General features: G+C 44.5%; 1 protein-coding gene across 1 annotated transcript; it reads left to right on the forward strand.

Moving 5' to 3' along the window:
* Nucleotides 1-76: 76 nt before the first annotated feature.
* Nucleotides 77-26,416, forward strand: rnf150a (ring finger protein 150a). The gene is made up of 7 exons (XM_031560513.2): nucleotides 77-1,292; nucleotides 14,255-14,505; nucleotides 14,809-14,880; nucleotides 15,312-15,394; nucleotides 15,644-15,740; nucleotides 16,072-16,282; nucleotides 22,066-26,416. Exons 1-7 carry the CDS (start codon nucleotides 839-841, stop codon nucleotides 22,182-22,184), a joined length of 1,287 nt encoding a protein of 428 aa, XP_031416373.1. The 5' UTR covers nucleotides 77-838; the 3' UTR covers nucleotides 22,185-26,416.
* Nucleotides 26,417-27,706: the final 1,290 nt, after the last annotated feature.

Here is a 27,706-nt window from a genome sequence, read left to right on the forward strand (position 1 = left end):
TTTTTTTTTTGTTTACGTCGACTACAGAGGCCGTGATGGAATTAAGAATGTAAAAATATAAAACAGCCTACCATTCCCTATTATGCATTACGGGATATTCATCTTAATTCTTTGTTTGCGGTGTTTCAGTGCATTTGTTTACGTATTTGGGAGATGATTCTGATTAATATTGTATTCCATGCCAGGTAGATATAATTATATATACCGACATGTGGATATATTTAAGTAATATTACACGAGTAATGCGTGGTTGGTAAAGGATGTGATTCAGCAGTAGACAGATTATCTCTCTTTTTTGGAACACATACATGTGCAACAACACATGAACTACTTCCCCAAGGATTTATTTTTGATTTCCAGTGACGTCTGTAGAATGTGGTCATCATCACTCCGAGCCAGCAGGTGGCAGCAGCCGTTCTTCCATCTGTTGTGGTTTAAGCTGCTGTTTGGTTGCCACTACAGACAAAAACTACCCTAGAAAACAGATTGTGTGGGTGCTGCACTACCATATGGGATCACGGGGAGAAATATTTGGCAACTTCCTTGGAGTCTCACAACATTGCAGGCCACGGACAGCTGCATCGACATAGTGGAGGGCTTCAGCGATCAACTGTAATAACATCTTAAGACGACCAGATATTCTGGAACGTCCGTAAATTAAAGCAGTAACTAGTGTTAGTGCTAGTTTAGTTAACTGCTTCAGTTTATTAGGGAAGATAGCCAGATACCGACGTGTGTTCCTGGGGATTAAGCCTCCAAATAGCGGGAAGCTGCTCCTAGCTGGTAGCGAGCGAGCTAGCTTGGCGAAGGGGGAACATTCTCTAACCTCCCTATCAACATGGCAATGTCCCTGATACAAGCCTGTCGCAGCCTGGCTCTTTCAACATGGCTGCTATCTTTTTGTTTTGTGCATTTGCTGTGTCTAGACTTCACCGTGGCGGAGAAAGAGGAATGGTATACCGCCTTTGTGAACATCACCTATCTGGATCCCGTGACTTCTGAGATGAAAACAGAGAAAACAGAGTGCGGCCGCTATGGCGAACATTCACTCAAGAAAGAAGCCAAAGGGGTGGTGGTCATGCCCTCCGTCCTGCAAGACAGGCAGGCTTGTGACCCCAACACTAAATTTCCAATTCCAAACACCAACAGTGCGTGGATTGCACTGATAGCCCGCGGCAACTGCACGTACAAAGATAAAATTCGACATGCAGCAAGCCACAACGCGTCTGCTGTAGTAATATTCAACGTGGGTTCGAGTAATGCCAACGAAACCATAACAATGCCTCATCAAGGTAAGTGTCGTGCAGTTCTCCACTCGGCGCTGCCAACTGGCCGCATTCATTAAATGATGATGTGATCATTGCCTTACCCTCATAAACACATCAACATTCAGCGACGCCTCCAGCGACTAGCCGTGTTATCTCTTTGTTCGCAAGATACAGGTAAACAGGTTGAGGCACAAGTTCAGCAAATCCTTAACTATTCGGCCATTTGTGTCTTCTGTATTAAATGTACCCCTGATCTTTAAAGGCCTAGCATTGTATCTGTATTTACATTATGGTTGCTAAAAACATGGTGGCGGTGTTGTCAACCGAGGAAACTACACGAATAACACAGTTTGTTTTACAGAACATGTAGTCAGTATTAATGGTAGGGGTGCTACGTTTTGCATAGACGTTATGCAATGCTGTCCCCTCTGAGTATATGTAGTGGCCAAATACACAACATGCAGACATTATGGGATTTAAATGTAGCAGGAACCGTGCTCTTGAACCCCTTCCCCTCTGCAGTACTGTTTATAATTTCTTCTTCTCTCTGTTCTGCTGCACCAAAACTAGTCTAATGGAAGAAAGAGAAGGATTTTCTCTCTGTCATAAATAATCATGCGGTATTACACTGTAACTGTTCTGTTAAGATTCACTCCTGTTGAATTCCTTATTTGGACTGAGAAAACTGGAATCTGTTCAAGCTGTGGCCATTCTTCCATCAGTGTTCTGTGGTGTTTGGGATAGTTCCAGGTTAGGCTCTGTGCACACACCAGGACTGTAAAGGGAATTTACACTGGCTTGGGAGCAGTTAGTCTTCAAGGTTATAAATAATATTGATAACACAAGCTGTCAGATCATGCATCAACCCACATGAGTCCTAAACCTAAGAAGTCTTCTCAGAAGCAACATTGCAGTTTAGTTATAGTGTCTACAGCCATACATCTATCACTGCAGTTTAGTTATAGTGTCTACAGCCATACATCTATCACTGCAGTTTAGTTAGTGTCTACAGCTATACATCTATCACTGCAGTTTAGTTATAGTGTCTACAGCCATACATCTATCACTGCAGTTTAGTTATAGTGTCTACAGCCATACATCTATCACTGCAGTTTAGTTATAGTGTCTACAGCCATACATCTATCACTGCAGTTTAGTTATAGTGTCTACAGCCATACATCTATCACTGCAGTTTAGTTATAGTGTCTACAGCCATACATCTATCACTGCAGTTTAGTTATAGTGTCTACAGCCATACACCTATCACTGCAGTTTAGTTATAGTGTCTACAGCCATACACCTATCACTGTTTATAGTGTCTACAGCCATACACCTATCACTGTTTATAGTGTATACAGCCATACACCTATCACTGTTTATAGTGTCTACAGCCATCTATCACTATTTGAGTTTTGAAGGAATTCTGTACCAAGCTCTGACTGGGACTGTAGAACCAAATTAGGAGAAGATCGACGACTGAAGAGGCTTTGTTGAGCTTATCAAAAGATTAAAATAGCCAGGTGTTGCTCTTGTGCTCAAACATTACACAAACTTGTAACCCAAATACATTTTTACTTCAGGGATAAACTGCATGGGTAGGTTTATACGCACATTAAGGAAAAGGCACATTTGTAGAACGACATAGTGATACACTTCAGTGTTTACTCCTCAAAAAACAGTTAATGATGACAAACTATAGTGGTGTCACCACCCTAACCTCTGGTGCCACACGGCATCCTGCATCCTTTTCTGTGTTCTGACGGATGAAAGTTGTGGATTTATTGCATCTCTCCCTAACCACCCTGTAGATATTCTCTTTCAAGGTTAATCTTATCCTGGATCAGAGCTTGTGTGTGTGTGTGTGTGTGTTAGCCTGTGCTAGCAGTAGTTTCCTCAGATGACTCGTATGCTGGAGGGTACCTGTGTTTAATGCTCTGATTGCCTACAAAAATGAACATAGAAGACCATGTGGGGGAAGGGATATAGAGGGAGATTGAGTGGCTTGTGGAGTGGGGTAGGAGGGTGTTGGTGGTGACGGTGCATGGTGGAGATGTCACCATGGCAACCCAACCTCCCTGAGTCTGCCGGCCCGATGGCAACTCATTAGTGTGGCGGGCGGGGATGTCTGGGACGCTCGGTCAGCGACGTGCGTCTGTCTCGTCCGCACCCCCACAGCGTTGCCATGACTAACGCGCATTTAGTGATGTGCAGGATCAGTGAAAACTCTGAATGTTCTCCCGTCTCACCAGTAAGCATAACATTATGACTGATTGTTATGCTTTCAAAGGCTAAAGATGCGTAGGGCCATTTTGTAGGACATCAAACAACTGCTACTGAAATGGAACTAAATGTAAATGTATGGAAAAATGTAATGGAAATTTTGTTAAAAGTTTCTGATTGTGTGGCATATATTTAGATTTTTTTTTATATCAGGATACCGTACAAATAGAACCTGGCAAAAGTTAAATCTCTAATCTAAACCACTGCTCTGGACAACGGTAACTTTAGATAGTGACTATGCCAAGGTAAGACAATAGCTCCTATTTACTTTGTGTAGGGTCATTGCCTCATTTTCATATCTAGAGACCCAATTTTTTGGCAATGACCAATAACCATTAGCTGTGCAAGAGTTAGGTTACCTGTTGGAGTCTTGATTATTGCTCAAGGCATGCATCGGTCAGTGACATTTGGGGATGAAGGCTTTAGTCGGATTCATAAGAGAGGATAACAGCTTTAGAGGGGTCTAATTAGCCAGCAGACTAAGCTACAAGCAGCAACTTCACCATACGCTTTGAACATCCACTGAACACAACCATTTAGTTGAAATTTGTCTACATTAGGATCTTTTTAAGGTCATAAATCACAATCCTTTATCTAGTTTGTTTGTTTGTTTGTTTATTCGTTTAGTTGTATGTTTGTAGATGTCTAGTTAGTGCTGGTACAGTGGTCTGATTGGTGCTCTGGGCTTCCCTTGGGGGCCTTGATGTGTGGTTGTGATGCCAGGGAGGAGCCCTCAGTCTAATCAGGCCAGTTCTGGCTTCATCGTATGGAAGAATATAAGAGGATGCTGGATTACTTTCAATTAGCAATTAATCCTGACAGGGTGTTCATGATGCATCCCCAGAGTGCGATTTGTGAAAAAGTCAAGGGGAGGATGTTTTTGAAACCTTTTTATTCATGAAACTAAATCACGAGCCACAGTGGACTATGTACAATAGACTATTTTAGGCTATTTCTTGCAGCTGTTAAAGCATGCAGTGGCTTAAATAGCTAGCATAAAGGCCAGGTGTGCATTGCAAGCACTAGCCAGCTGTTGGTTTATGGGATCACTACGAGATTTTTTCTGCACTAGAGATGGCTGAACTGACTGATCAAAAGAGTGCTTTCTTTTCACCCTCTGCAGATTGTTGACCAGGGAGCTCGCTAGACAGCAACTTGAATAAATCCAGCTAACCGATTTGGTTACAGCGGTTGTCAGACATTCCAACCATTAACTTAACTTTTATTCGATAATGCCATACAAACAAAAACACACATTGTGGAATCCTCTCCAGTGACATGCAGCTCTCTCTCATATTCAGGCATGGCGAGCTGCGACAGGCTGGCCTGAGAGGAGAGATAGACAGCATCAGGAGACAAGGGGAAGGGAAGAGGATGCAGTGAGCTGGGGTGGAGGAAGTCAGGAACACTAGTCAGTGAACAATCTCCAGACCTCCATTGCCCAGCTTACTTAGATACATTCTAGGAGTTTATTTACTATATAGAAGAATGCCAGATGAAGAAATGATGACCAGGAGTGGGGTGGGGGCAGACACTCGAGAGCAAAACAGACAGACTTAAACATCAGAGACAAAAAGAGGGAGAGGGAAACACACAGGAATGTGAGAGACACCGAGCAAAAAAGAGAAAGAGGATGCTAGCAATCCTGAGTGATGAATGAGGCAAAGAGTGAGTGCGAGCAACAAGTAAAATAAAATCAAAATGTTTTTACAAGTCTATAGTGCAAACAACAATAAAATCAGGCTCCTCCTTAGCATCTCAACCACACATCAAGGCCCCCAACGGAAGCCCAGAGCACCAATCAGACCACTGTACCAGCACTAACTAGACATCTACAAACATACAACTAAACGAATAAACAAACAAACTAGATAAAGGATTGTGATTTAGGACCTCAAAAGGAATGATCAATACTAATCAATACTCCAACAGGTAACCTAACTCTTGCACAGCTAATGGTTATTGGTCATTGCCAAAAAATTCCTGAGTGATGAATGAGGCAGAGAGTGAGTGCGAGCAACAAGTAGGCAAGTGGGGACAGAATCCAACCCCAAAACTTCACCAAAGGACTATGCAAAATAAAATGACAGACAGACGGAGTGTGTGTGTGTGTGATTGGAGATGGGGTCAGAGTAGGGATAGATGGGTGTCTCGAGGATGTGGTGATGGGTATGAGAGAGTAGGTGTTTTGTGTGAGAGTGACAAGGCAGTTGTACTTGTTGCGAAAGTATTGCTGTGGCTCAGTGTATGCCTACGTTGTGTGTGTGTGTGTGTGTGTGTGTGTGTGTGTTGTGTGTGTGTATATGTATGTGTATGTGTGGTTCCACCACATGCCAAGCAACAGTCAGTAAGGCCTTTCCCAGGATGCACCTGGGACAAAACCGAAAACACAGGACCCCTTCTATGAATGCTGCACAGGGCCTTCTGTGTGTGCCCCTCAGGTATCCCATCAGACCTTGCTTTTATGCCCGTCTGGCTATGTGTGTGTGTGCTTACTTGCACTGAGAGGACTCTGTCTGCAGTCAGCTGCAGGTCTCCCAGGCTTGCTCTCTGAACACCGTAGCCTATCCGTGACCTGATCTGGGATCAGATACTTGAGTTCATGTACTATGTTGTGTTTTGCAGGACCAGATGGGCAAAGCCAGCTCTTGAGGGATAGATTTAATGGTCCCAAAGTATTAGGCTGGTTGGATTCATGGAAATAAATGCTGTTTGTGTCCGGCATACTCTGTAGGGCGAGTCACCGGTCTGCGTTTGTGGTGATTACAGGAGCTTCCTCAGGGAAAACAGACCTGACCTCTCACCCTTAAAGCTAAAGGAACGCAAGTAGAACAAAACGAGGCCGGAAGAAATGCAGTCGTCTGCATCAGACCTCCTGGGGGAATTAGTGGTGTTTGGTGTGAAGGCTTTTCCGATGGACCACCGCCACACCAACACAAACACAGGCAGATTTGCTCAGAAACCTTCAGTTGGTCAGACATACCCATACACTGTCACAGAATCTTATCCACACACAAACACAGCCGCAAACATTTAGGGCTGCATAACCAAATACATTACAAAGATTCATAGGACATGTGCACACTCCTAGACACCCTCACTGAAACTGACAAACACACACGGTCTCTGTGTTCAGAGATGTGGCTCCCATCTACAGCCACACACACACCCTCCATCGATGAAGTAGTGAGCATTTTTATTTTGTATTTAGTACTAATCACAAAGGCTCTGCATAATCCAGGACCCTGCGGCAGGCCTCTCCCTCAGCCAAAGAGAGAAAGCCCCAGCTCAGCACTAAACACAGCCACCAGGGGATCAGTCGCCTGAGCCACACGCACACGCACACACGCATGCGCCTCACCACCAAAAACGTGCAAACACACACAGTGTACAAGACACAACCACCAGTGTGTATGGCAACCATGCCACATGTAGTTTTGGGGCTAAGGCTCAAGTCATCTTGGAGGAAAGGAGATGACCCAGTTTGAAGGAGCTACTTTCAGCCCTGTTTTGCGTCAGCGTGAAGCGTCTGCTATTTTGGTGTTTAAAATTCCTGCAGATCTGAACATTGAGATACATTCTCTTGAACTTAGTCATGGAAAATGGGGAGTATAGAGGCCTGCATTGCCTCAGTTTTTATGGCTTCTGTGGGACTGTCATGCTAGTAATATGAGAGGAGGGGGAAACTGGGCTGTGTATAGAGGCTGAGGCCTCCATGTATGCCTTTTAACCTTTACAAACATTTTGGTAAACATCCACAGCCCTCCCTTGTCATATACAATCCTAGTGTGTCTGTGTGAACTGCCCTGTAATGCTTTCCGTTTGGCGTTTTCTCACATGCAAACGTGTACACAATGCAAACCCCAAGTTACTAGCCCTAGTTTCCCCAGGTTACTAGCCCTAGTTTCGCGGATGGGGTCTGTTCATTGTTAAACCTTGGATGAAGGACCTCCATAATGATTACAAATCCAGGCAGACGCTTCACACAATAGAGCATTCTCTCTACACACACACTCACACACACACACACACACACACACTATCTCTCTCTCTCTCTCTCTCTCTCTCTCTCTCTGTTTCACTCACACACACACACACACACTATCTCTCTCTCTCTCTCTCTCTCTCTCTCTCTCTGTTTCACTCACACACACACACACTATCTCTCTCTCTCTCTCTCTGTCTCTCTCTCTCTGTTTCACTCACTCACACACACACACACACACCCTCATTCTTGTTTAGAAAAGCTATTGTATCTGCAATTGTAAGAGAGCTTATGTTGAGGTCATGCTTATTTAGTGCTTAGCAAATGTCCCCTGCCGCTCATAAGCTTCCTGTCTGTCTATACAGTCCCTTTAGCCAACTTGGATGAGTGACTCCCCTCTGGGATGAGTTTGGGAGTTACAGTGGTGTGACAGCTGCACGATGTTGATGTTTGTTAAGTTTTTATTTTGTGTGCCCAATATATTTGTGTATTGTGTGTCTTATCGTACGTTTGTTTGTGAACTCTATTGTGTGTGGGATTTTCATGATGTTCTGTCAGATTTCTCTCTCTCTCTCTCTCTCTCTCTCTCTCTCTGAGTGTGTGTGTGTGTGTGTGTGTGTGTGTGTGTGTGTGTGTCATGTTTATGTTCTGTATGCATGTGTGTCTGTGTATGTTATAGTATCCGAGCACTCTGATTGGTTTAGGGTAGAGAGGCACCGATATGGAATTTTAGGACCGATAACGATAACCGATAATTATTGGTTTATTGTGGCCGATACAGATACGATAACCGATATTTTTTTTAATAACAATAAAGGGTACAAAAGGTTTTTAGATTTACCTTTTTATTTTCTCACATGTAAACACAATATATGTATGAAAGACTCTGCCTCCTGCAGGTTTAGTTTTCTTGGTCATGGTAGCGGCTTTATATTCTTTGAACACGTATTGGCTATGACGAGATTTGAGATGGCTGATAAGGTTAGTGGTGTTGAAGCTCTTTGCCTTGTTTCCTCCTCGTTGTACCTCCGACGAACATTTATTGCACACAGCAACTCTACTATCATCTTTTGATATGGTGAAGTAGTTCCACACAGCTGACATGATTATTTCAAGGACTGCACACCATGCTCAAAAAGTTTAGTGTAGCCAGCCAACGGGCCTATGCGTAACAGGCTGCGCTGGAAAGAATAATTGGAGGGAAATTAGACCTTAAAAATACCGGGCGAAATTACGATATCGGTATAATAATAATATTTTGTTATTTGCACTTATCGGCCACTAATATATTGGCCGCCGATATATCGTGCATCTCTAGTTTAGGGTGTGTGTGTGTGTGTGTGTGTGTGTGTGTGTGTGTGTGTGTGTGTGTGTGTGTGTGTGTGTGTGTGTGTGTGTGTGTGTGTGTGTGTGTGTGTGTGTGTGTGTGTGTGTGTGTGTGTGTGTGTGTGTGTGTGTGTGTGTGTGTGTGTTGCTTGTTTTCTTCTCTGAGAGAGACCCAGCCATCGCTCTGGAGGCCGTGGCTCCCCACTCTCTCGGCCAGCGTTATGTAACAGCCAGGCCTTGGCGCTGGGTGCAGGATTACTCTCTGAGTGTGTCTGTGTGTGGGTGCATGTGTGTGTCTTGTACGTTGTTAGAGTTCGTCTCTCTGCAGCTCTGAGGAAAGCTGGACTTGATACACTAATTCCATTAGAATGCTGTTTTCACTCCCTTTCAAAGGGGATTTGGTCACATTCTGTTGTGTTTTGTCATCCCAAAGGCATATTGGAGCCAGAGCACACCTCAGTTTCGGCACAGACATTTTCTGTCCGATTCTGCCGTTAACTAACGGTTGCTGGAAGAGTTTATGAAAAGACTACATGAATTACTCTGTTCACTTGTCTTCCCTGCTGTTGTGTGTGTGTGTGTGTGTGTGTGTGTGTGTGTGTGTGTGTGTTGGCCTTCTCTCCTAGTGCGGATGGTGTCCATTTGGACTCTGGCATTACATAAGCAGGATTTTCAAATGCAGCATGATTAGGCTGGAACAGCAGTCTTTCTCGGTGGGGAAGGAGAGAGAGAGACCACAGTTCATGGTTCATAGTGAGTTAAATATAGTTTTCAGGCCAGCAGCTGACAATGAGGAGCCCAGCTGGTGGTGCCCACCTGGAAGCAGCTGGGTACACCACACACTCACACTCAAGTACTCACTCTCAGTCTCATGCATATTTACATCTGTTTTATTCCAGAATAAACCTACATCTACATAGATTCAGTGCCATATATACACCCAGTTCGTCTCTTTATCTCTCTCTCTCTATATCTCACGCACGCACGCACACACACACACACACGGTTAGTCCTGTGTGCAGTGCACTAGATTCAACTTGTTCGTACCAGGCCCGCAAAGTTGTGAGTCATGGAGATCAGAGATTAAACAGAAAATATAAAAAAGAGGACAGATTTAAGGAACAAGCCCATTCAAAGCATAAAGCATAAGAAGTCTGAAAAGCCTGTGGATTTGTGCTCCCCCTCTCTCGTCTGGTCTTTTAGCAGGAGCAGCAGCAGCAGTGTAGCCCATCTGACACTCCTGTATTATGGTGCTACACCATGAAGCCCTTTGTCTCATCCCAAAATGCCTAGCAGCGCTTAAGTGCTACTGTAAAGGCAGAGATATGCTTCTACGACTGCACTACTGTGTGGCCAGGCAGTCACTTTGACGGAGTTGTGAACCTTACGAAGTTCTCTGTCGGTTGGTGGGTGTCGCAATGCAATTCACCGCCAGAACAGTAGGGGGCACAACGTTTTTTTCCGGAGATCAGCCAATCAAATTGCCACGCTGGGAAAAAAAAAGATGGCGGACCAAAAACGCCGTAGATAGACGTATTTGCACATAAAGGTTGTTTGTTTGACTTTTTTTGCTTCGATTTTTAAAAAGTTACAGAGAAATTGACACTGCACAATGTAAAAACCCCATTATTGTAACAGAAAAATACATCTGAGGGGATTTGCGAGGTGTCTGAGCCAGCTATCTAATGTTAGCATGCTACTACCCACAAGATAAACACTGATGGATTGGATCAATCACACCCCTGCAGTCTCCGTCGTTTCGACGTATAGTTACAAAAATTTGGAGGTGCACGTCAGGCCACGGAGAGGTGCTCAGAGAGGGTTTGCAACGACGCAGAGGGCTCTGCGTGTCTGCTGAAAAGGACAACCATAGATCAGGCTTAAGTCAGGGCCATGGGAGTGAGTTGGCTGTCTTAAGGGATGGGCCGGTTCCATGTGAGGTGGTAGGCTTTAACTCTGAGCTGAGGTTTGGGAGGATCAGTGGTGTCGCCCCCAGGTCTCCAGCAGGACCCATTGATGTGCGGGAGCCTCTCATTACTGCTAAGTGCAGCTCAGACACTCGTCCTCAGCCCTGCCCCCAGGGCCTCTCTGCTCAGCCGGGCTGATAAAGAGCCTGGTGCCTCAGCAACAGTCCAGTCAGTGTTTTCGGTGTAGTGTACTATAATTAGTTGATAGATGGTTTTAGAAATACAGAGGCTCAGTATTCTGGGAGCGCATTTAGTGGTAGGATCTTCACCTTTGTGATGGCTTGGCTTAAAACCCACCATAAACATGCCCTCTACCCTAAGCAGCTGAGGTGTCCTTTACTTTAGTTTAGTGCAGATTACACAGGGTGCTCGGGCTGTGTTCGATGTGCAAGGGTTAACTAAATCAACATGCAAGACCGAGCAACCTCTGTATTTTAAAGCGTGGGGGTGTGTTTGTGTGGTAAAGGGTGAGTGAGTTCACCTCCCCTTAGGTTGCAGAGGCACACACACCATCACAGTAGCAGCCACAGTCATAGGAAAGTGCCATCGCTGGTGTTCACTCGGATCAGTCCTGCATCAGCACCTCTCGCAGTGCATACACCTAGACTAGAGAACAGAGTGATCGTAACAGCTTCAAAGCATGCACAGCTAAACTATTACTGCATGTCAAAATGATACATAGTTTAGCTTTAGCATTAGTTGTTTGTGTTTAGTTGTATTTGTTTTTATTACACCACCATTGTCCTCACCACACTGTGCTCTGATGTGGTGCCAGACCAAAGACCACCCCCCCCCCCCCCAAACTTGCAGCCCTCCCATGGCGTCTCCCTGCCTGATCGATTTGCTCTTCCTGGCAGACAGGCCATTTGGAGCTCAGCAGGTCGACCTCTCTCTCTCTCTCTCTCTCTCTCTCTCTCTCTCTCTCTCTCTCTCTCTCTCTCTCTCTCTTTCAAAGTGGCTGAATGTGGGGGGAGTCCAGCATGTCTGGTGTCCCTTTTGCAATTTCCTAGCAGCCCCTAAACAAGGAAGGAGGGGGGAGATGAAAAACGCAAGACCTGTGTAATTCAGCATCCACGCGTCAGGTTGCCAAAAACAATCTACATGTGACGTACAATCTCCAGAAGACCTGCATCCAGGCACCCAGACAGGCTCGCATTGTCACATAAAATGCCAAAGTTTTGCAAAACAAGACTTAAATGTCCTGACTACCCTTCTAGAAATGTAATTAAGAGGAAGAGAAGCCCAGAAAATGCAAGGTCACAAAGCAAGGCATCTGAGCTGGATGTGTCTGAACTTCACAGCTGCTCCACTAAGCTGCTCCATAGAGAGAGCAGAGGCACACCTGCAGAGGAGGCTGTAATGATGGAGTTGCCAGCATTCCTCAAGGTCTCCTCTAATTAGGTCCAGTCCTGACATTGCATGTTGTCATCCATGTTTTGACACATTTCTCAGTAAAAATGCAACTTTTCAACGGCATGTTTTGTTCCCACTCTTTAGTGGTGATCTAAGAGGTGTCAGGAGACTTGCTAGTTGCTGGAGAATTTTCGGCTGTGTATTCTGTATTCTTACTGAAATGCCTGCCGACCCGAGTTATAACTTGTTCATAGATTCACAGCTGTAATGTTCTATCCTGTTAACTGATTTAGAGAGTTTTCGAGGTAATTTAATTACGTTGTAGTGGCTAAATGGATCTGCAGGCAAAGAGAGAGAGCGAGAGAGAATGAATGCTTGCATGCAGTTAGATCACAAACAACCAGATTTTCGCTGAGTGTGTTTGTGTTTTAGAGAGGGTGTGAATGGCTTTGTGTCTAAAAGACTTTACGGGGTGAAAATGTGTTCGACATCATGAGTGCATGAGTGTCTGATGCTTGTGCTATAGCCGCCTGTTCATTAAACGATCACCAAAATCGAACGTCCCCGCTGGCAGCCAGGATATGACCTGACTGTGACTCTGCGTGTTTATGTGTGCTTGTGCTGACTCAGAGTTGTGTATTAGTGTGCGTGCCCGTCTGACTGTCTGTGATGGCTTTATCTGGCTGGTCCAGGGGCCTCGGCCCTTGCAGCTACCCACAGCAATTATTTATGGTAGTGCAACAAACAGGTAGCTGTGAACAAGCCTCTATTTGGGTATGTCCCTGTCCGAGCAGAGAAGCAGGACACTGCAGAGTTTCATCTGTGTTATCTGGATGGGGCAATGGCAGGTTTGTGGGGATATACTGTATGCATAAACGCTTTCAATAGATTGCATACAATACCACACAACAGGCCATTTATTGGAACAGAATGGATTGGGCAATATATGGACATCTAAAGGCTAGCAGTGGACCCCACAGTGAAAGTTTGCTCTCGGTGTACAATACATATGTGACATTTAGCTAAACCAAATGGTGTTTAAAAGACTACGGATTTATCTTTGCAGCTTTCTTTTTTTGTTGTCGTTTTTATATTTCATCTAATCATGGCACTTTGTATATTGTGAACCCATAAGATAGGCCTTCATGCAGGAGAATTTCCGCTTTTGCTGTTGGCTGGCTGTATTTTACACAGACCTTGTAGAAGAATCATGGCTTGTACAAGAATCCCATTATCTGTCCTCGTTTGTGTTGCATACATTTTGACTTGCCAACACACTGTCTGATCATGTGATTGCTACTGGTGCCCTTCACCCTTCATCATCTCGTGGCTAGTGTTCCTGAAACCCTCCCCTGAGCACTTGTGGTTCATGTGGTTAGAAAGTGGTTCATGTAGGTTGGCCAGTGGATCATTCCATTGATCGTTGAAGGAACCCAGCAGGGTGAGTGTTAAATATGAATTGGAAGTAGTGTTGCTTTATTGAAGGTTTTAAATAATCAGGAAAAGGAAAAGCACAATTCTTTACTTTAGCATTTCATTTGGGTGCCTCTGAGTAAATGGTAAATGGACTGCATTTATATAGCGCTTTTCTACTGAGAGAGCACTCAAAGCGCTTTACACATCAATGCCTCAGACATCTACCCATTCATACACCGATGGCAGAGGCTACTATCATCGGGAGCGATTAGGGGTTCAGTGTCTTGCTCAGGGTCACTTCGACACTTGGTGAGGATCAAACTAGCAATTTTCCGATTACTAAACGATTCCTCTACCTCCTGAACCACTGTCGCCCCGAGTACATCAACATCTTTGGAAACATCTAGACTACCCTTAATGATTTGTTGGTGAAACAGACTCTTTTATTTTGTATGGCCTCTTATATAGATGGAGCTATCCCTATGGCAACACCCATTTTTTTCAATTCATTCTCAGTAGTGATGGAGTTAACGTGCTCTTATATACTGGCAAATCACTTCATATTTTTGTCAACACTAACCTCTGTCCCTACATTTGGTGTTAAACTTAGGTGGTTAAATGTTACATCAATATCCATTCATATATTATTTCCCCTGCAGGCACAGGTGAAATTGTGGCCATCATGATCCCGGAACCCAAGGGCCGGGAGATCATCGCCCTGCTGGAGCGAAACATTCCAGTCAACATGCACATCACCATAGGAACGCGGAACCTTCAGAAGTACGTGAGCCGCACCTCGGTGGTGTTCGTCTCCATCTCCTTCATCGTGCTCATGATCATCTCCCTCGCCTGGCTGGTCTTCTACTACATCCAGAGGTTCCGCTATGCCAACGCTCGAGACCGCAACCAGGTACACTCACCTCCCAACACCAACCACCTGATTTGGAGGGAGGGGGTGGGGGGGGTGGTGGTGGTGGTGGTGGTATTTTGAAGCAGCCAATAACTTTTTAAAGCTTTGTCAATGTGATTTTAAAGGGGAAAGTTTCACACTCTTAGAGAGTAAACACACATCAGCAGCACTTGGAGCAGAAGAGGAGCTCTGTGCTCTCTGGCCAGATGTGCTGCTGGCCCAGATAATGAGAGAGTGGTGCTTGTTGGGTTTTACGAGTCCCTTGTTGCTTGTGATGCTTGCTTAAAGCTGCTTCCTCCACAGAGGCGCCTGGGAGACGCTGCCAAAAAAGCCATTAGCAAGCTGCAAGTGAGGACCATCAGAAAGGGAGACAAGGTACTGACCTCGTTGTCTGCCTCATGTATGTCCATCCCCTTGCCTAACAGATGTTTCTGTGACTGATCATCGTAGTCTGTTATTTTAATACTTGATATGTTCAGTTCACTTTTTGTGGGGGGGAACTGGTCATTTTTAAAGTCAGAGATCTAAAACAACAGGTGCTGAAGTGCATATCAAAAGCCAAAAAAATCTGCAGGATAAGTGGAGGTTGATGTGAACATAACCATAACAGGGTGATATAGTGCCTCTGTGCCTGTTGATAAGGAGTCGTGCCTTGCCTAAGGGGTTGCTCAGTCCCATCAGACACGCTCACTGCATTTTACTGCCCCTGTGTTCCTTAATGTTCTTTTCATTTTCCTGGAAAGCCATTGCCAAAAGGGTATGCTGCCTCATCCGCAAATGCCTCTTGTTGGTGTTGTTTTTTGCAGGAAACCGAGTCGGACTTTGACAACTGTGCGGTGTGCATCGAAGGCTACAAGCCCAGTGACGTGGTTCGGATATTACCCTGCAGGTAGGTTTTCTTCAGACAGAAAAGATTTGCTGAATGTCTTTTGACATTAGTAGGTGTCCTCTTCATGTGGCACCTATTGTCCTGTTCATTGAAAGATGTCCTACCATTTAACTTGCATTGTATGCTGGCCAATTCTTTATCCTACTCTCAGTGCTGCTGCTGCTTATGGGCCCTAAGTAAAGTATAAGTGTGGCTGAATTGGTGGCTTTTGAGTTGGGTTGTGTTTCACTGGTGTTTCTCCATCGTCAGACATGTCTTCCATAAGAACTGCGTGGACCCCTGGCTGCAGGACCACAGGACGTGTCCCATGTGCAAGATGAACATCCTTAAAGCATTAGGGATTCCGGTGAGCCACTCCCTGTCTTGCCCTAAACAGGCCACATGGCTATCCACAGGTCCCAGGAATTCCTGCTCCCAGTTATCCCTCTCCGACACTGCCCCCCTTTCCTCACCTCTCTTTCCAATGTTGCATCTTCCTACTCACAGGCGTCTACATCCGACCCTTACTAAGGATCAACCCCACCCCTACCAGGTCCTACCATCACATCACACACCCAGGACCCCCCCTTTCATGTCAGGCCCACTTTCAGCATCATTCAAGAAGGTTAATGGATAGGTCCTGTTTTTGACAATACTCTATTTCCTCAAAAAAAAAAAAAAATGTCTTCCCTCTGTAGCCAAACGCTGACTGCTCAGACGACATCCCTCCGGACTATGAGGAGTCTGTGGGAGGGCCACCCACCAACCCAGTGACGGGGGCAAGTGAGGTGACGGTGAGCGAGAGCTCGGTGGTGCTGGACCCCGCCGTACGCTCCATGGGTCTACCGCAGGTCTACCATGACGCCGATCCCCTTTCCCTGGTTGGAGAGAGCCGCCACATCGCCAGCAGTGAGTAATATACACACACACACAAAGGTCCGGAAAAGTCATGACAATGTTTTGTCATTTCTTGATTATCTTTTTCCAGTGAACTTGTTGTGAACATTCATGTATAAGGCGAATGCAGTCAAGAGGGGGCATACATGTAATGGTCATGGAAATTTGGAAAAATTGTGGAAGAGTTATGGAAATATTTTGGGAACTTTGACTCCTGCACTCTTGCCATCACTATTTCTCCCACCTCAAATTCATAGTTGCTGTGATAGATTTCAGAGTAGTAGCATCCTTCTCCCAGTCAGACACAGATTCCTCATAGCTAAAAAGAATATGCCATAATCAACCTAAGTGCACAGAAAATATCTACCTAGTAATCTATATAGCAAGATTACTATCTAATCTATGTAGCAAAATTTGACCGCATCCATTGATTTTCACAAAATTGACCGCTTCTAAAACAGTATGGTTTCTATTCGATATTATAGATAAATATCTAGCAGCTAGGGATGGGCAAGAACCTTGCTTGATTTGGACGTCGGTATTAATTTAATGTATAGACTAATCACATCTGTAAATTGAGTCAGTTTAGAGTCCAACTTCTGTCGTATGTTTTTGTCACGCTGGTTGTTGCCAAGGTAGTAAACCGCTCTTCTGGTGTGACTGATGGCAGTTAACATTAGCTTGTGTTAGCATGACAGCATTAGCCAGCACTAGTTGGGATCACTTCACTGGCTGTGTGTCTCAAAAACGTACAATAATCCATCTGCACATAGACCACAGAGTATGAATACAAATACTCGAATGTTGAAATTACTTAACATGCCCATCCCTACTAGTAGCCGTGATAAATTAGTTAAGGTTAACTAACTTTAGCTGACGCTCAATGCTTTTTGGCTTTTTGAAAATTGGCCAACTCTGCATTCATCTTGAAATCCTTCTGGGCTCTAAGCTGCCTCCATCTTTCAAATGCATCTCCAGTATTTACTAATATTTTACTACGTCTCTGGTCATAGAGCTTTTCAGAAGGATGGCGAGGCTTTTTAGAATCAAATTGTATCTCTGTTGATCCAGTTTGTTTGTTTGTTTGCCTCCATGGCTCCAGTTTCACCGGCATATTTGTATCATATCTGACAACCTGTGGTGTCGAAATGGTACTGGGAAATAGGCAGTGGACGTGATCGCCAAAACACAGACGTTCCGCTCCACGACGGAAATTTCAAAGAGAACATACTGGCTATAGCATTGTTATCAAAGAAGCCAGTATTTCAACTTAGTATGTCTGATATATCATGGTATTTTTATGAATACATAAATATATTACATATTCTTCCTTCAAATTAAATGTTGTTTTATTCTTCACAAACATGTCATCCTAAAGATGAGTTATAAAACGATGCGAAACACTGTCTGTGGGTAGTAGTTTTGCTCACGGTCCTTTTAATGCTCTGTATGGGAGCTCAGACTAGCACATTTTAGTTCGGTGCTGCTGTTGCCTCCATCATGTAAACTGGGTCAGCAGTCACCTGCTCTGTGTTACCCTAACCACATGAGTCTGGGCACTCTAGGGGCACTGGACTAAACAAAAAATATATACCCAGCCCTTCACCACTTTTTGTAGGTCATACAAGCAATTCTGAATCCAGTCTGCTCTGGTTTGCTTTTAGTTAGCATGCCAAGCAATGTTAGCAGTTTAATTGGTGGTGCTATTTTATTTGTACTAACTTTTCAGGCAGAGTCACTCTTGGTGTAACCTGCTGTAACCCTTGCTAATTCAGTCAAGTATAAAAACATGCTAGATGAACTTGCTAGGCTAACTAGCCAGCAATCCTGAATAGAACTAGCCAAAAGACTAGCCAGTTCTGAATAGAATTAGCCAAAAGACTAGCCAGTTCTGAATAGAATTAGCCAAAAGACTAGCCAGTTCTGAATAGAACTAGCCAAAAGACTAGCCAGTTCTGAATAGAATTAGCCAAAAGACTAGCCAGTTCTGAATAGAATTAGCCAAAAGACTAGCCAGTTCTGAATAGAATTAGCCAAAAGACTAGTCAGCAGTCCCCAGAGTAGGCCAGACCTGTAAACCAGCCCCCAGTCTTAGCAAAGATGGGCAACTAGTGATCACTCCTAAGTATGACTTGCTGTACTAGCACAGTGAGGGTGTGTGTGAATGTCTCTGTGTTTTCACCTTGCCTGGGTGCAGTGGCTCAGGCCTGGAATTATTTGCTCTGGCAGCCCCACCGCCACTTCCTGCTGGTGGTACTGAAATTCCAGTCAGAGCTGGATCCGTCATGCAGGACTGGGAGGGAGGCAGGGGGTTGCGAAAAAAAAAAAAAAAACCTGTGCCAGGGAACAAGTAAATGCCGCCTTTGTGAGTGGCTCACTCTCCTCTGCACGCTGTGAAAACACCCTGTGAGGCCTGAATCCACCAAGGAGCTCTGCTTTAGGCCTGGAGGTGTACGGAGTGTGCCTGGGCAAGCCGCACAATAGCGACCAGTCTGTTTCCCCAGCAAGCAAATGGATAAACCCCCTGTCTTCCCACCCTGCTGGTTACAGCAATCAGAACCTCAGAGGGCTTGTTCTCCAACTCTCCATCTTGGTTTCTGCATCTATCCCTTCCTTTGTGTCTCGCTCTCGCTTTCCCTCTCAGGTTCTCCTCTACCCCCTTGCAGTCTTTCTCTTAAACCGTTCCTCCAAAGCTGTGTTTCTTCGCTGGAAACACAGGAACAGCATTCCTGAAGGGGGGACCCAAGCCAAGTGTTTAATCCTTGGCTGAGAGTTTAAGTTTGTGTGTGTGTGTGTGTGTGTGTGTGTGTGTGTGTGTGTGTGTGTGTGTGTGTGTGTGTGTGGTGGGGGGGGGGCGGTTGTTAGTTGTGTGAGAGAGCAGCTGGATATTGCTGACTGCTCTCATATGTGTAAGCGCTGATGAATCCTGCTCTGGTTTTCTCATACGTCCCTCTGTCCTGCAGGCTGTGTCCTCACAGGCACATGTTGTACCATGCTATCCCACTGTTGAGGCAAATACCACTGTGGGCTGCCTGTTTGGATTTAGATTTAGTCTAACCTAAGATGGCTTCTGAGTGATGCTGTGAGAGAAGGGCTTAGGTGTGTGTGTGTGTGTGTGTGTGTGTGTGTGTGTGTGTGTGTGTGTGTGTGTGTGTGTGTGTGTGTGTGTGTGTGTGTGTGTGTGTGTGTGTGTGTGTGAGTGAATGTGTCCACTGGTGTGAATATATGTGTGTTCATGAGTTTGTGTGCCCACTGGCATATGGGTCTAATGTGTATAAATAAGAAAGGTGGCAGAAGTATGGAAGTGTGTATGCGTGTGAGGGCGGAAAGGAAAGGGAGTGGGTGGAGGAGATTTATAAAGGGGGTGGAAAGGTAGAGATAATGGTGGCTAGCTAATGGAGTCACTCAGGCAGTAGGAGAACGAGACTCGCTCTAATGGCTACTGCTGTATCTGACCCCACCATCGAACCCAGACCTACAGCGGCCACAGCAGCTGAGCTGTTACCATGGACACACACACACACACACACACACACACACACAAACGCCTGCCTCTTGGGCATTGAGTCATGATTGGATTAAAATGAAGCGCCACCACTTTGTCCCCTCATCATGTTCCATTACCTTATGAGCGTCTAGGGTGGGACAGAGGAGAGGGGGGTTTAAAGGGGAGGGGTTTAAAAGGGGAGGGGTTGGAATGGGAGAGGGATGGGAGTAAGGCAGCTGTGATCGTTTAGCACTTGGATGGATCCCCACTGGTTCGGTGGTAATCATCAGAACGCCGTCTGAGACGATGGCTTGTTCTCTCCCGTTGAGCGGTGCTTTTATGTAACCCAAGGCAAGGAACGCCACTGCTCAGATTCACTCTTGTTATAAGAAGTGAGGTGGTTTTGTGCAGGTCAGAATATGTACACAGACCTAACCCGTCTATTTTCTCATTTGAGTTCACTTTCTTGATATGGTGGTAAAAATGCCTCTTTTTCATGTTAATTGTTGGATTCTGTCTGTCTGTAACACTCAAGAACATGCTTCGATCCAGCCAAGGAGTAGGGCCTTGTTTAACAGCAGGGCCCAAAGCTTCAGACGCTCATGAGTTATAGCATGGCAGTCAAACGCGCTACAAGGCTATGATAACCTTTATTCTGCTAATTGTACCAGGCACTTCGAAAGTTACACGTGAATAACTTTTCTTGACCCCTGCCGGGTGTTGATTGGAGAGGCGAGGAACTTGATTTCTTAGACGAGTTGCCAGTTTGTTTTAAATCAGCTATACTCGAGTCAGGCCACAGCAAGAGGGTTAAAAATAGCACTATGGGCTCAGCCGTCGTTATCAGCAAGCGGAAATCTCAGCCCTCCGCTGTTTGGATCACTGTCTGCGAGTTCTGAAAGTGTTCCCATGCTGCATGCAGGTTTTGTAAGGACTCTCTGGAAGGGCAGTGTCTGGCCAAATGTCCAAGAAAACATGTTGTGTAAAGAGTTTTAGCGAGTTTGGAATAAGCCGTTAAAGCAAATTAGATGCGCCCTATGGGGGGGGGGGGTTATATCACTGTTGTTCTCATCTCTCCCAGTGCATACACGGCCACACTAATAAACTCAAAAGGTTGTTGCGGACCTCTCCCACTTAATCTACTGTTTCGTAATCCAGCACATTTAACACAGACTGTAGCCTCTTTCTTTCCTATGATGAGCGTTAGGCACCTGCATCTCTTCTCTGTTCCTCCTCTAGTTCTTGAAATCCTTTGGGGTGCAGATTTTTCATGTAGTTTCGTGTGATTCTTGATAGTAGCTGTCGATGAGGTCTGACCGACGGATGTTTCTCAGTTACATGTGTGCTGTCAGTTTTTATTACAGAACTTTTGGTTCTAAATCTTGAGGTATGCTAAACCATAAATTGGCTGTCATGCTTAGTTTTCTTCTATGTAAATCTAAATGCTATGCTATGTCATGTCATGATAATAAAAAACATTCTGATGACATAGCAGTGATTTCATGTGGTAGTTGACTCATATAAAAATCAGTTTGTGTCCACCTTCTGGACTCATGTTGAAGTATCCTTGAGAAAGACTGTCCATGTGGTTCCAGCTTCTCAAGTACTTAGTTGTAGGTACAGGACTAAATAGTTCACCATACTAGTGCCATTTTCACCTTAAGTTTCTATAATAGACGATACATAGATTCAGTCCTAAACGTGTATAAACAAATAAATGTTGATCAGCAGTCTCAGCTTTGGGAGACTCTACTGCAGCAACACAGCTTATTTTCCCTGCACTTCAGCTTCCTTTATGCAGTGGTCATGCACCACCTCCACTGGTCTCTAGCAGCTGGTCACCATCTGCCATTGCAGGCTACATCTGGACCACGTATTATGCTATTCTTCTGATTCTCGTGTGTATGCAGAAACCAGTTAACCTTAGCAGGTGTTCATTTTTGGTGGTTCCCTAAGGCAACCCTCATTCTGTCTCCTAATGCATAGTGATGGCTTTCTACAGTTATGAAACCCAACCCAGCTCCATGCTATGTAGAATCAGACATGGTTTAAGTGTTTCAGCCATAACATCCTTGCAGCCACGAGTGTTGTTTACCCTGGTCTCCATTCATGCCATATCTGGGTCAAAGCTGTAAGAGAAACTGTCCTCTCTAGCCTCCATTTATGTCGACTTCTTCAGCCTTCGTTGTAACTGAAACCGTTCACCTCCATTTTGTGTCTTATTTTAGCTTTAGCTTTAGCTGAAACTGTTATTGGCCAACATTTAGTTTCTGATCAGGCTGTCTCCTGTGTGTCTCTCCTGTTGCAGGTGAACACCAAGCCCCGCTGAGCAGTGACTCGGACACCTCACTCATCCTGGCTGTGGAAGTGGGCTTGTCCGATGTGGAGCTGTCGGCCGAGCAGGAGCACGAAGAGGTCAAGTCCTGAGCCATGACCCACATCTCCCCGGTGTTGCCACGGAGACAGAGGACCAGGACGACAGAGAGGAACCAAGGCCAGGATCAGGAACCAGGAAGCCTTCTTAAACTAAAGGGGAAGAGAAGAGTAACAATGGAACGGAAGCCCGTTTTGCGCAATGTCCTTTTTATTTTTGTCCCCGTGGTTTCATCGGCTACAGGAAAAGGTTCGGAAAAAGAGAAAGATACACTACTTGTCATCTTTATAACTCAATGGCCACAGTCACACCTTGATTTTCCTCCTCCCTTCTTTCTAAGCTTCTGTCAATAGGCAGAGGAAGCATTTAGCCAATCACTGTCATGTTCTTTGACAAACATTTCACACTTTTTGTTTTTAATGTGTTTTCCATGAAACATTCACCTCCCCTGACTCTGTGGAAATGTTGACTGTTTGATTTCCTTATACGAGATCACTGCCAATGTATATTCTTGATTGAAACACAAGTCTTTCTATACATATATATATATATATATATCTATAGATATCAATACACACATGCAGCCAACAGCGTTTGCTTCAAGTGTCAAAAAGCAGTCTCTGTGTGATCCAACCAGCAGCAGTAAACTTCCTGTTCCCAAACACTAGTACACATCGAACTTTGACCCTGGGGCAAGAGATGTCCTGCTATCCTTTCAACATGCCATGTTTCGTGAACTATGCACAGCTTCCCACGCATCCCGGCAGTTTTTGTCTCCCCCAGAAATGACTTCTCTGTATTTTTGTTTGTATTTTTGTTTATAAGCTTAGTCTCTTCTCAAGTACAGCACCCTGACCTGTCTTGTCTTGTATTCGGCATCCTTGCTCTCAGTGGCAAGACCCAAACTTGATGCGATTGCGAATTGAATTCCCCACAATCAATCCCAAGTGACAATCACTTTCCAAGGATCGCATCCACAGAGACTTTTCCACCCCCACCTTCTGAAAAGATGGTCATCATCTGAATGTGCGTGGCAAGGCTGGAGGGCGGAGGACTGACTTCAGAAGAACTCTGCCATATTCTCCTGTATGATGAATGGAGCCCTTAGTGCAGCCAGAGGTTGGTCTTCCTGTATCTAATTTCTATATGTGCCAAGTTAACTCTAAAGAAATACAGGTATAATTTATGCTTAAGATATAGGATTTTTTTGTATTATTTTTGTTTGTTTGTTTGTTTGTTTGTTTGTTTGTTTTTCATTGTGTCACAGTGAGTCTGGATAGGTTTGATGTATTGGGATCATTGAATTCTGCAAGTCCAAAGAATGTGATTGGGGTGAAGTACTATTTCAAAATGTCAACAAACTTAGTTGCATCTAAGTTGCCCTACCCAATACTTCATTAAAAAAATATTAAGGTTCGAACAGTCAAAGAACAGCACACAGACTGATTCTCACATAATACAAGGCGCCTGGAATGACAATTCTCCTTGTTGTTAAAACTTACAGAATGGTGAAAATCTGCTGGATGACTTTTATTTTAATACGTATTGAAGAAAAAAAGTTTATTTTTCTAAGAAAAAAAATCAAAAATGAATATCAAGGAAAGTTTACAGTGGAGGAGAAACTGGGCTTACGTGGAAAGTGGCTACATTGCTAAGCTATGTCAGAAATGTTGGCTTTTTGACATGGACTGAAACTTTAACAAATAAATATTGTGCATCCCTCTTCCTTCCTGAAGTAATTGCAACAGAAAGGCACCTTCCCTGAGTTCCCTTTTTTTCCCCTCGTCAAAGTCTTCTTGTTTTGCTTTCAGAGCAATTTCTGCGATAGGACAGCTTGCTGCCTCAATAGTATTTGTCAAATGCCTTTCCCCCTCAACATTTTATTCACATCGGACTGAACAGGGGTCTTTTTATAGAAATGTCAATTCCCTTTTAATGTAAAAGGACAAAAAAAGCACACATACCCCAAAAGCCCTCTTTGTCACATCCTCTTTCCCCCTCCCGCTCTCTTCATGTGACTCTGAAAGTGGGTGTTGAGAATGTTGAATCCATGAACCAAAGCTTAGACACATTCCCTCTTCAGTCATTGTGTTCACCTTTTTCTTGCTGATCTGTGGAGATTTCTTTACATCTTTAAATCATTATATAGATTATTTTGTTGGACTCTATCTCTCTGTCTCCCTCTCCCTCTCTCTCTCTCTCTCTCTCTCTCTCCCCCTCTCTCTCTCTCCCTCTTTCTCGCTCACTTTCTCTCTCTCTCTCCCTCTCTCCCCATATTCCCTCATGGTTCATGAGAGACGACTTGGCTGTGCGACAGTCATGTCATGCTGGTCAGTCAAGAGCAAGGAGTCAGGCTGAATGATCCGCAGGGAGGGGGGTTATGTGTGCAGCGGAACAGGGCCAGGGGAGGTGCTGAACAGGACCAGGGGAGGTACGAACAGGGCCAGGGGAGGTGCTGGATGCCTTCAACTCCAGCAGTATCCAGAGACAAGCCATGGAGAGGATCCGTCTCACCAGCCAAAAGACTAAACTGAGAGCAGAATAAAGCAGTGTATTGCAGAATTGTGTTTGCAATGAAATCTAGGTGTGTGCGGATGCATTCCCTAAATCCTGGATTTCAAGTTGGTTGCACAAGTCGGTGACCTTGCAGTGCCACATGCTGGTTAATGTGTCCCATTTGTACGTTTGTATGCAGTATTGATTGAGGTGTGCGCAAGATATTCACACGTCATTGCTTTTCTAAACTCAGAGCTTATTGAAATACTTTTCACCACATCACTGACCTAACAGACCCCAATGGAATTTGAACAATGGAAGCACATTTTGTTCCTCTTTCCTTTTTAGCTTTTTGACTTCCTGAATTTAGCCCCAATTTCATCATGTAACTGCAAACAAAAAGTTGGCCTGTTTATTTAGTCATTCTGAGTTGTGTGTGTGTGTGTGTGTGCGCGCGCGTGCGTGCACTCTTGCTCATCATGCAGATGTGTGTTCTCTTCTAAAGGTGGTGCTGAGGTAATCTGAATCATGTGGACCCTGCCTGGTTCATCTGACTAACTGTTTACCAGCTAGACATTTTAGCACCGATTCCTGTTGCCACTGAACACCCCCCACCCCTGTCCCCAAATCCATCTCCCCACACACACTCTCTATTGACCTTCAGGAATGGATTTTCCTTTTGATCTACCCCTCTTGTTCAAGGCCTTCTTGGTGTTCATGAGAAGCAATGTGCTTTTTCATGCATCGTTTAGTGTGTGAGACCTTTACAGTGCTTCATTACACCCCTGTACTGAGTAATTGAGATGATGAATGCAGTCTGAGACTAGACTTTTCAAGAGGGAGAGAGGGAGATGGGAAGATGGAGAGGGTGGCTCTTTTTAGGAATGAAATGCACTGACTTTCCCTTGATGGCATGTCCACTCATTTCAAAGTGCTACTTGAAAGCATCAGTCAGTTTTCCACTATTTTACTCTTCATTTTTGAGACTTCATGTAGTCTTCTAATGGCACTTACTCCTGACCATTTGGTAGATCCCCTTTCTTTCAAGTCAACCAAAAGAAATAAAAACTACTTCTGTAGAATAGGGTCTGGCATCATAAAGATAAAGACATTTTATAAATGTTTCATAACACTGTTCCGGGTACTCATTAAGCACTTATACATGTTTGGGTCGGCATTCTCTGTTGTGTTTAATGCCTATTCTTCATGGTGAACCCGAGCATTCACAGCAGTACTTGTTACGACATCTACATAGGCTCTCCTTTAAGGCCCTTTTCACAAAGTGCTACAGATATTAGCTGACCTGTTCCAGCCCTTTTGAACAGGCCATCTCACTCACAGCCAGGCGGGCACAACTACCCAGCACTTTACCTCTCTACAGGGAAAAATAATCAAATGTGAACGTGAAGAGTAGGATCCCTTTTCAGCGCCCCTAGTCGAGGCAGAAGGCCCAGGGTCCCCTGGGTGATGGCCTCTGGGTCGCCCCAACAGTAGATGAACTAAGTCGAGGATCTTTCTCTCTGGCTTTCCTCTTTTTTCTTTCCTTCCTCTTGAACCTTTTTTTTTTTTTTTTCTCATCTTTTGTCTTAAACGATCATGGGCTGGGGCGGGTTGTTACATGAGAAATGTTATATACATTATCCAGAGGTCTTACAGTATTGCTATTTTGTTATATAGAGGACAATGTAAATATGTTCAGCTGTGTTGATATACTGTTCTAGTACAATGTTGCACGTGTATGAGTCCATGATTGTGTGGTACAATAAATTTTATTGCAAGTTTTTCCAAACAGTGGTCAGCCTGAAAGTTTTTCTTCTTTTGTCACTGTATTTCCACCACTGATTGCGTCTGTTGTTCCTCTGACAGATTGTACTGTTGTGTTTGTCACACGCATTGCCTTGAGCTTCCAGTGTGTCACTTATCGAAGTTTATACAATGCTGTAGAGGCGATTTATTTCAGAAGTATTTTTGTTACATTTCTTGAGATCCTCTTTACATACCAATACATAAAACAAATGCTGTTGACAACAACAACAACAAATCAAATCCATCCTCTGTGGCAGTGGCATAGCTGTAAAAAAAAAAAAAAAACACCTGTCCAATAGATGAATTAAATGATTGGTTGGCCCACCTGTCTGTCTACCTACCTACCTCCTGCGCACACATGCGTGTGATCGAAGTCGAGCAAGTGTCATTTGAGGCTATTTATCTTATGTTAGTCTGTATTGGCAGGTCGTTCTACAAAATTGGTGGCTTATTTGGGTGTTTTTGTAGGTGTGAGAATGAGACAAGGTAATTGGATACGCTTAGAGATGACACGATTTGCTGCGCTCCTCTCCCCAATGCTGAACGTTCTCTGGCAGTGTTGCCAACTAATTCTCACCAGAAGACGCTATTGGCTCAATGAAACGTCACTAAAAGTCACTAGCTTGCCCGATGTTGTCATATATGATGCCACATGTCCAAATTTGCAGAAAACAATACAAAGGAAAAGCAAACATAACATTATTTACAAATCTGTATATTTTTTAAATAGCCTACCCTACCTTTAACCTACCTCAAGCTCGTTTGACAGCGAGTGTTGTGTTGTGACATTGTGTGCTGTGAGTCGCTGGAACTCATAATTTCCCGGGAAAATGTATTTCCCTATCAGCCCCCTGCCAAAGATGGCCACATAAATCATATAAAGAGATAAAGCCAGTGCGTCCAAGTCCTTGGGGTCGAGTAGGCTCTGTTGAGTTCTGTGCCTATCCCCACAGTTGCACAGCTCACAGAGCATCCGACTGACATAAAATGGGCTTGTTTGCAGAGGTCGCTGCCATGGTTTCTGATCAGCAACTACCAGGCCAACAGTGATGGGTTTCCTGTTAGTCGCAGCTGTATGTGGTGTAACTGCAGGTTGTTTACTTTCACGCTTCCATGGCCTACAGAGAATATGGTGTAGTGGGTGTATCTCCTTAGCGACAGCATGACTCAGCAGTTACAGGCACTCACACTCAGTCTTACACCCACACACACACACCCACCCACAGAGTTTAGATTTACTCTCAGATCAGAATGAAAATCTCAAAATACCAAG

The sequence above is a fragment of the Clupea harengus genome, chromosome 22 (assembly GCF_900700415.2).
Source record: "Clupea harengus chromosome 22, Ch_v2.0.2, whole genome shotgun sequence".
NCBI classification, from domain to species: Eukaryota; Metazoa; Chordata; class Actinopteri; order Clupeiformes; family Clupeidae; genus Clupea; species Clupea harengus.

Bases quoted from the DNA above. Each gene is read 5' to 3' on its own strand.
- rnf150a (XM_031560513.2), top strand. From the start codon at position 839: ATGGCAATGTCCCTGATACAAGCCTGTCGCAGCCTGGCTCTTTCAACA. The intron at 14,506-14,808 runs GTACACTCACCT...CTTCCTCCACAG, and splicing joins ACGCTCGAGACCGCAACCAG to AGGCGCCTGGGAGACGCTGC. The intron at 15,395-15,643 runs GTAGGTTTTCTT...CTCCATCGTCAG, and splicing joins GTTCGGATATTACCCTGCAG to ACATGTCTTCCATAAGAACT.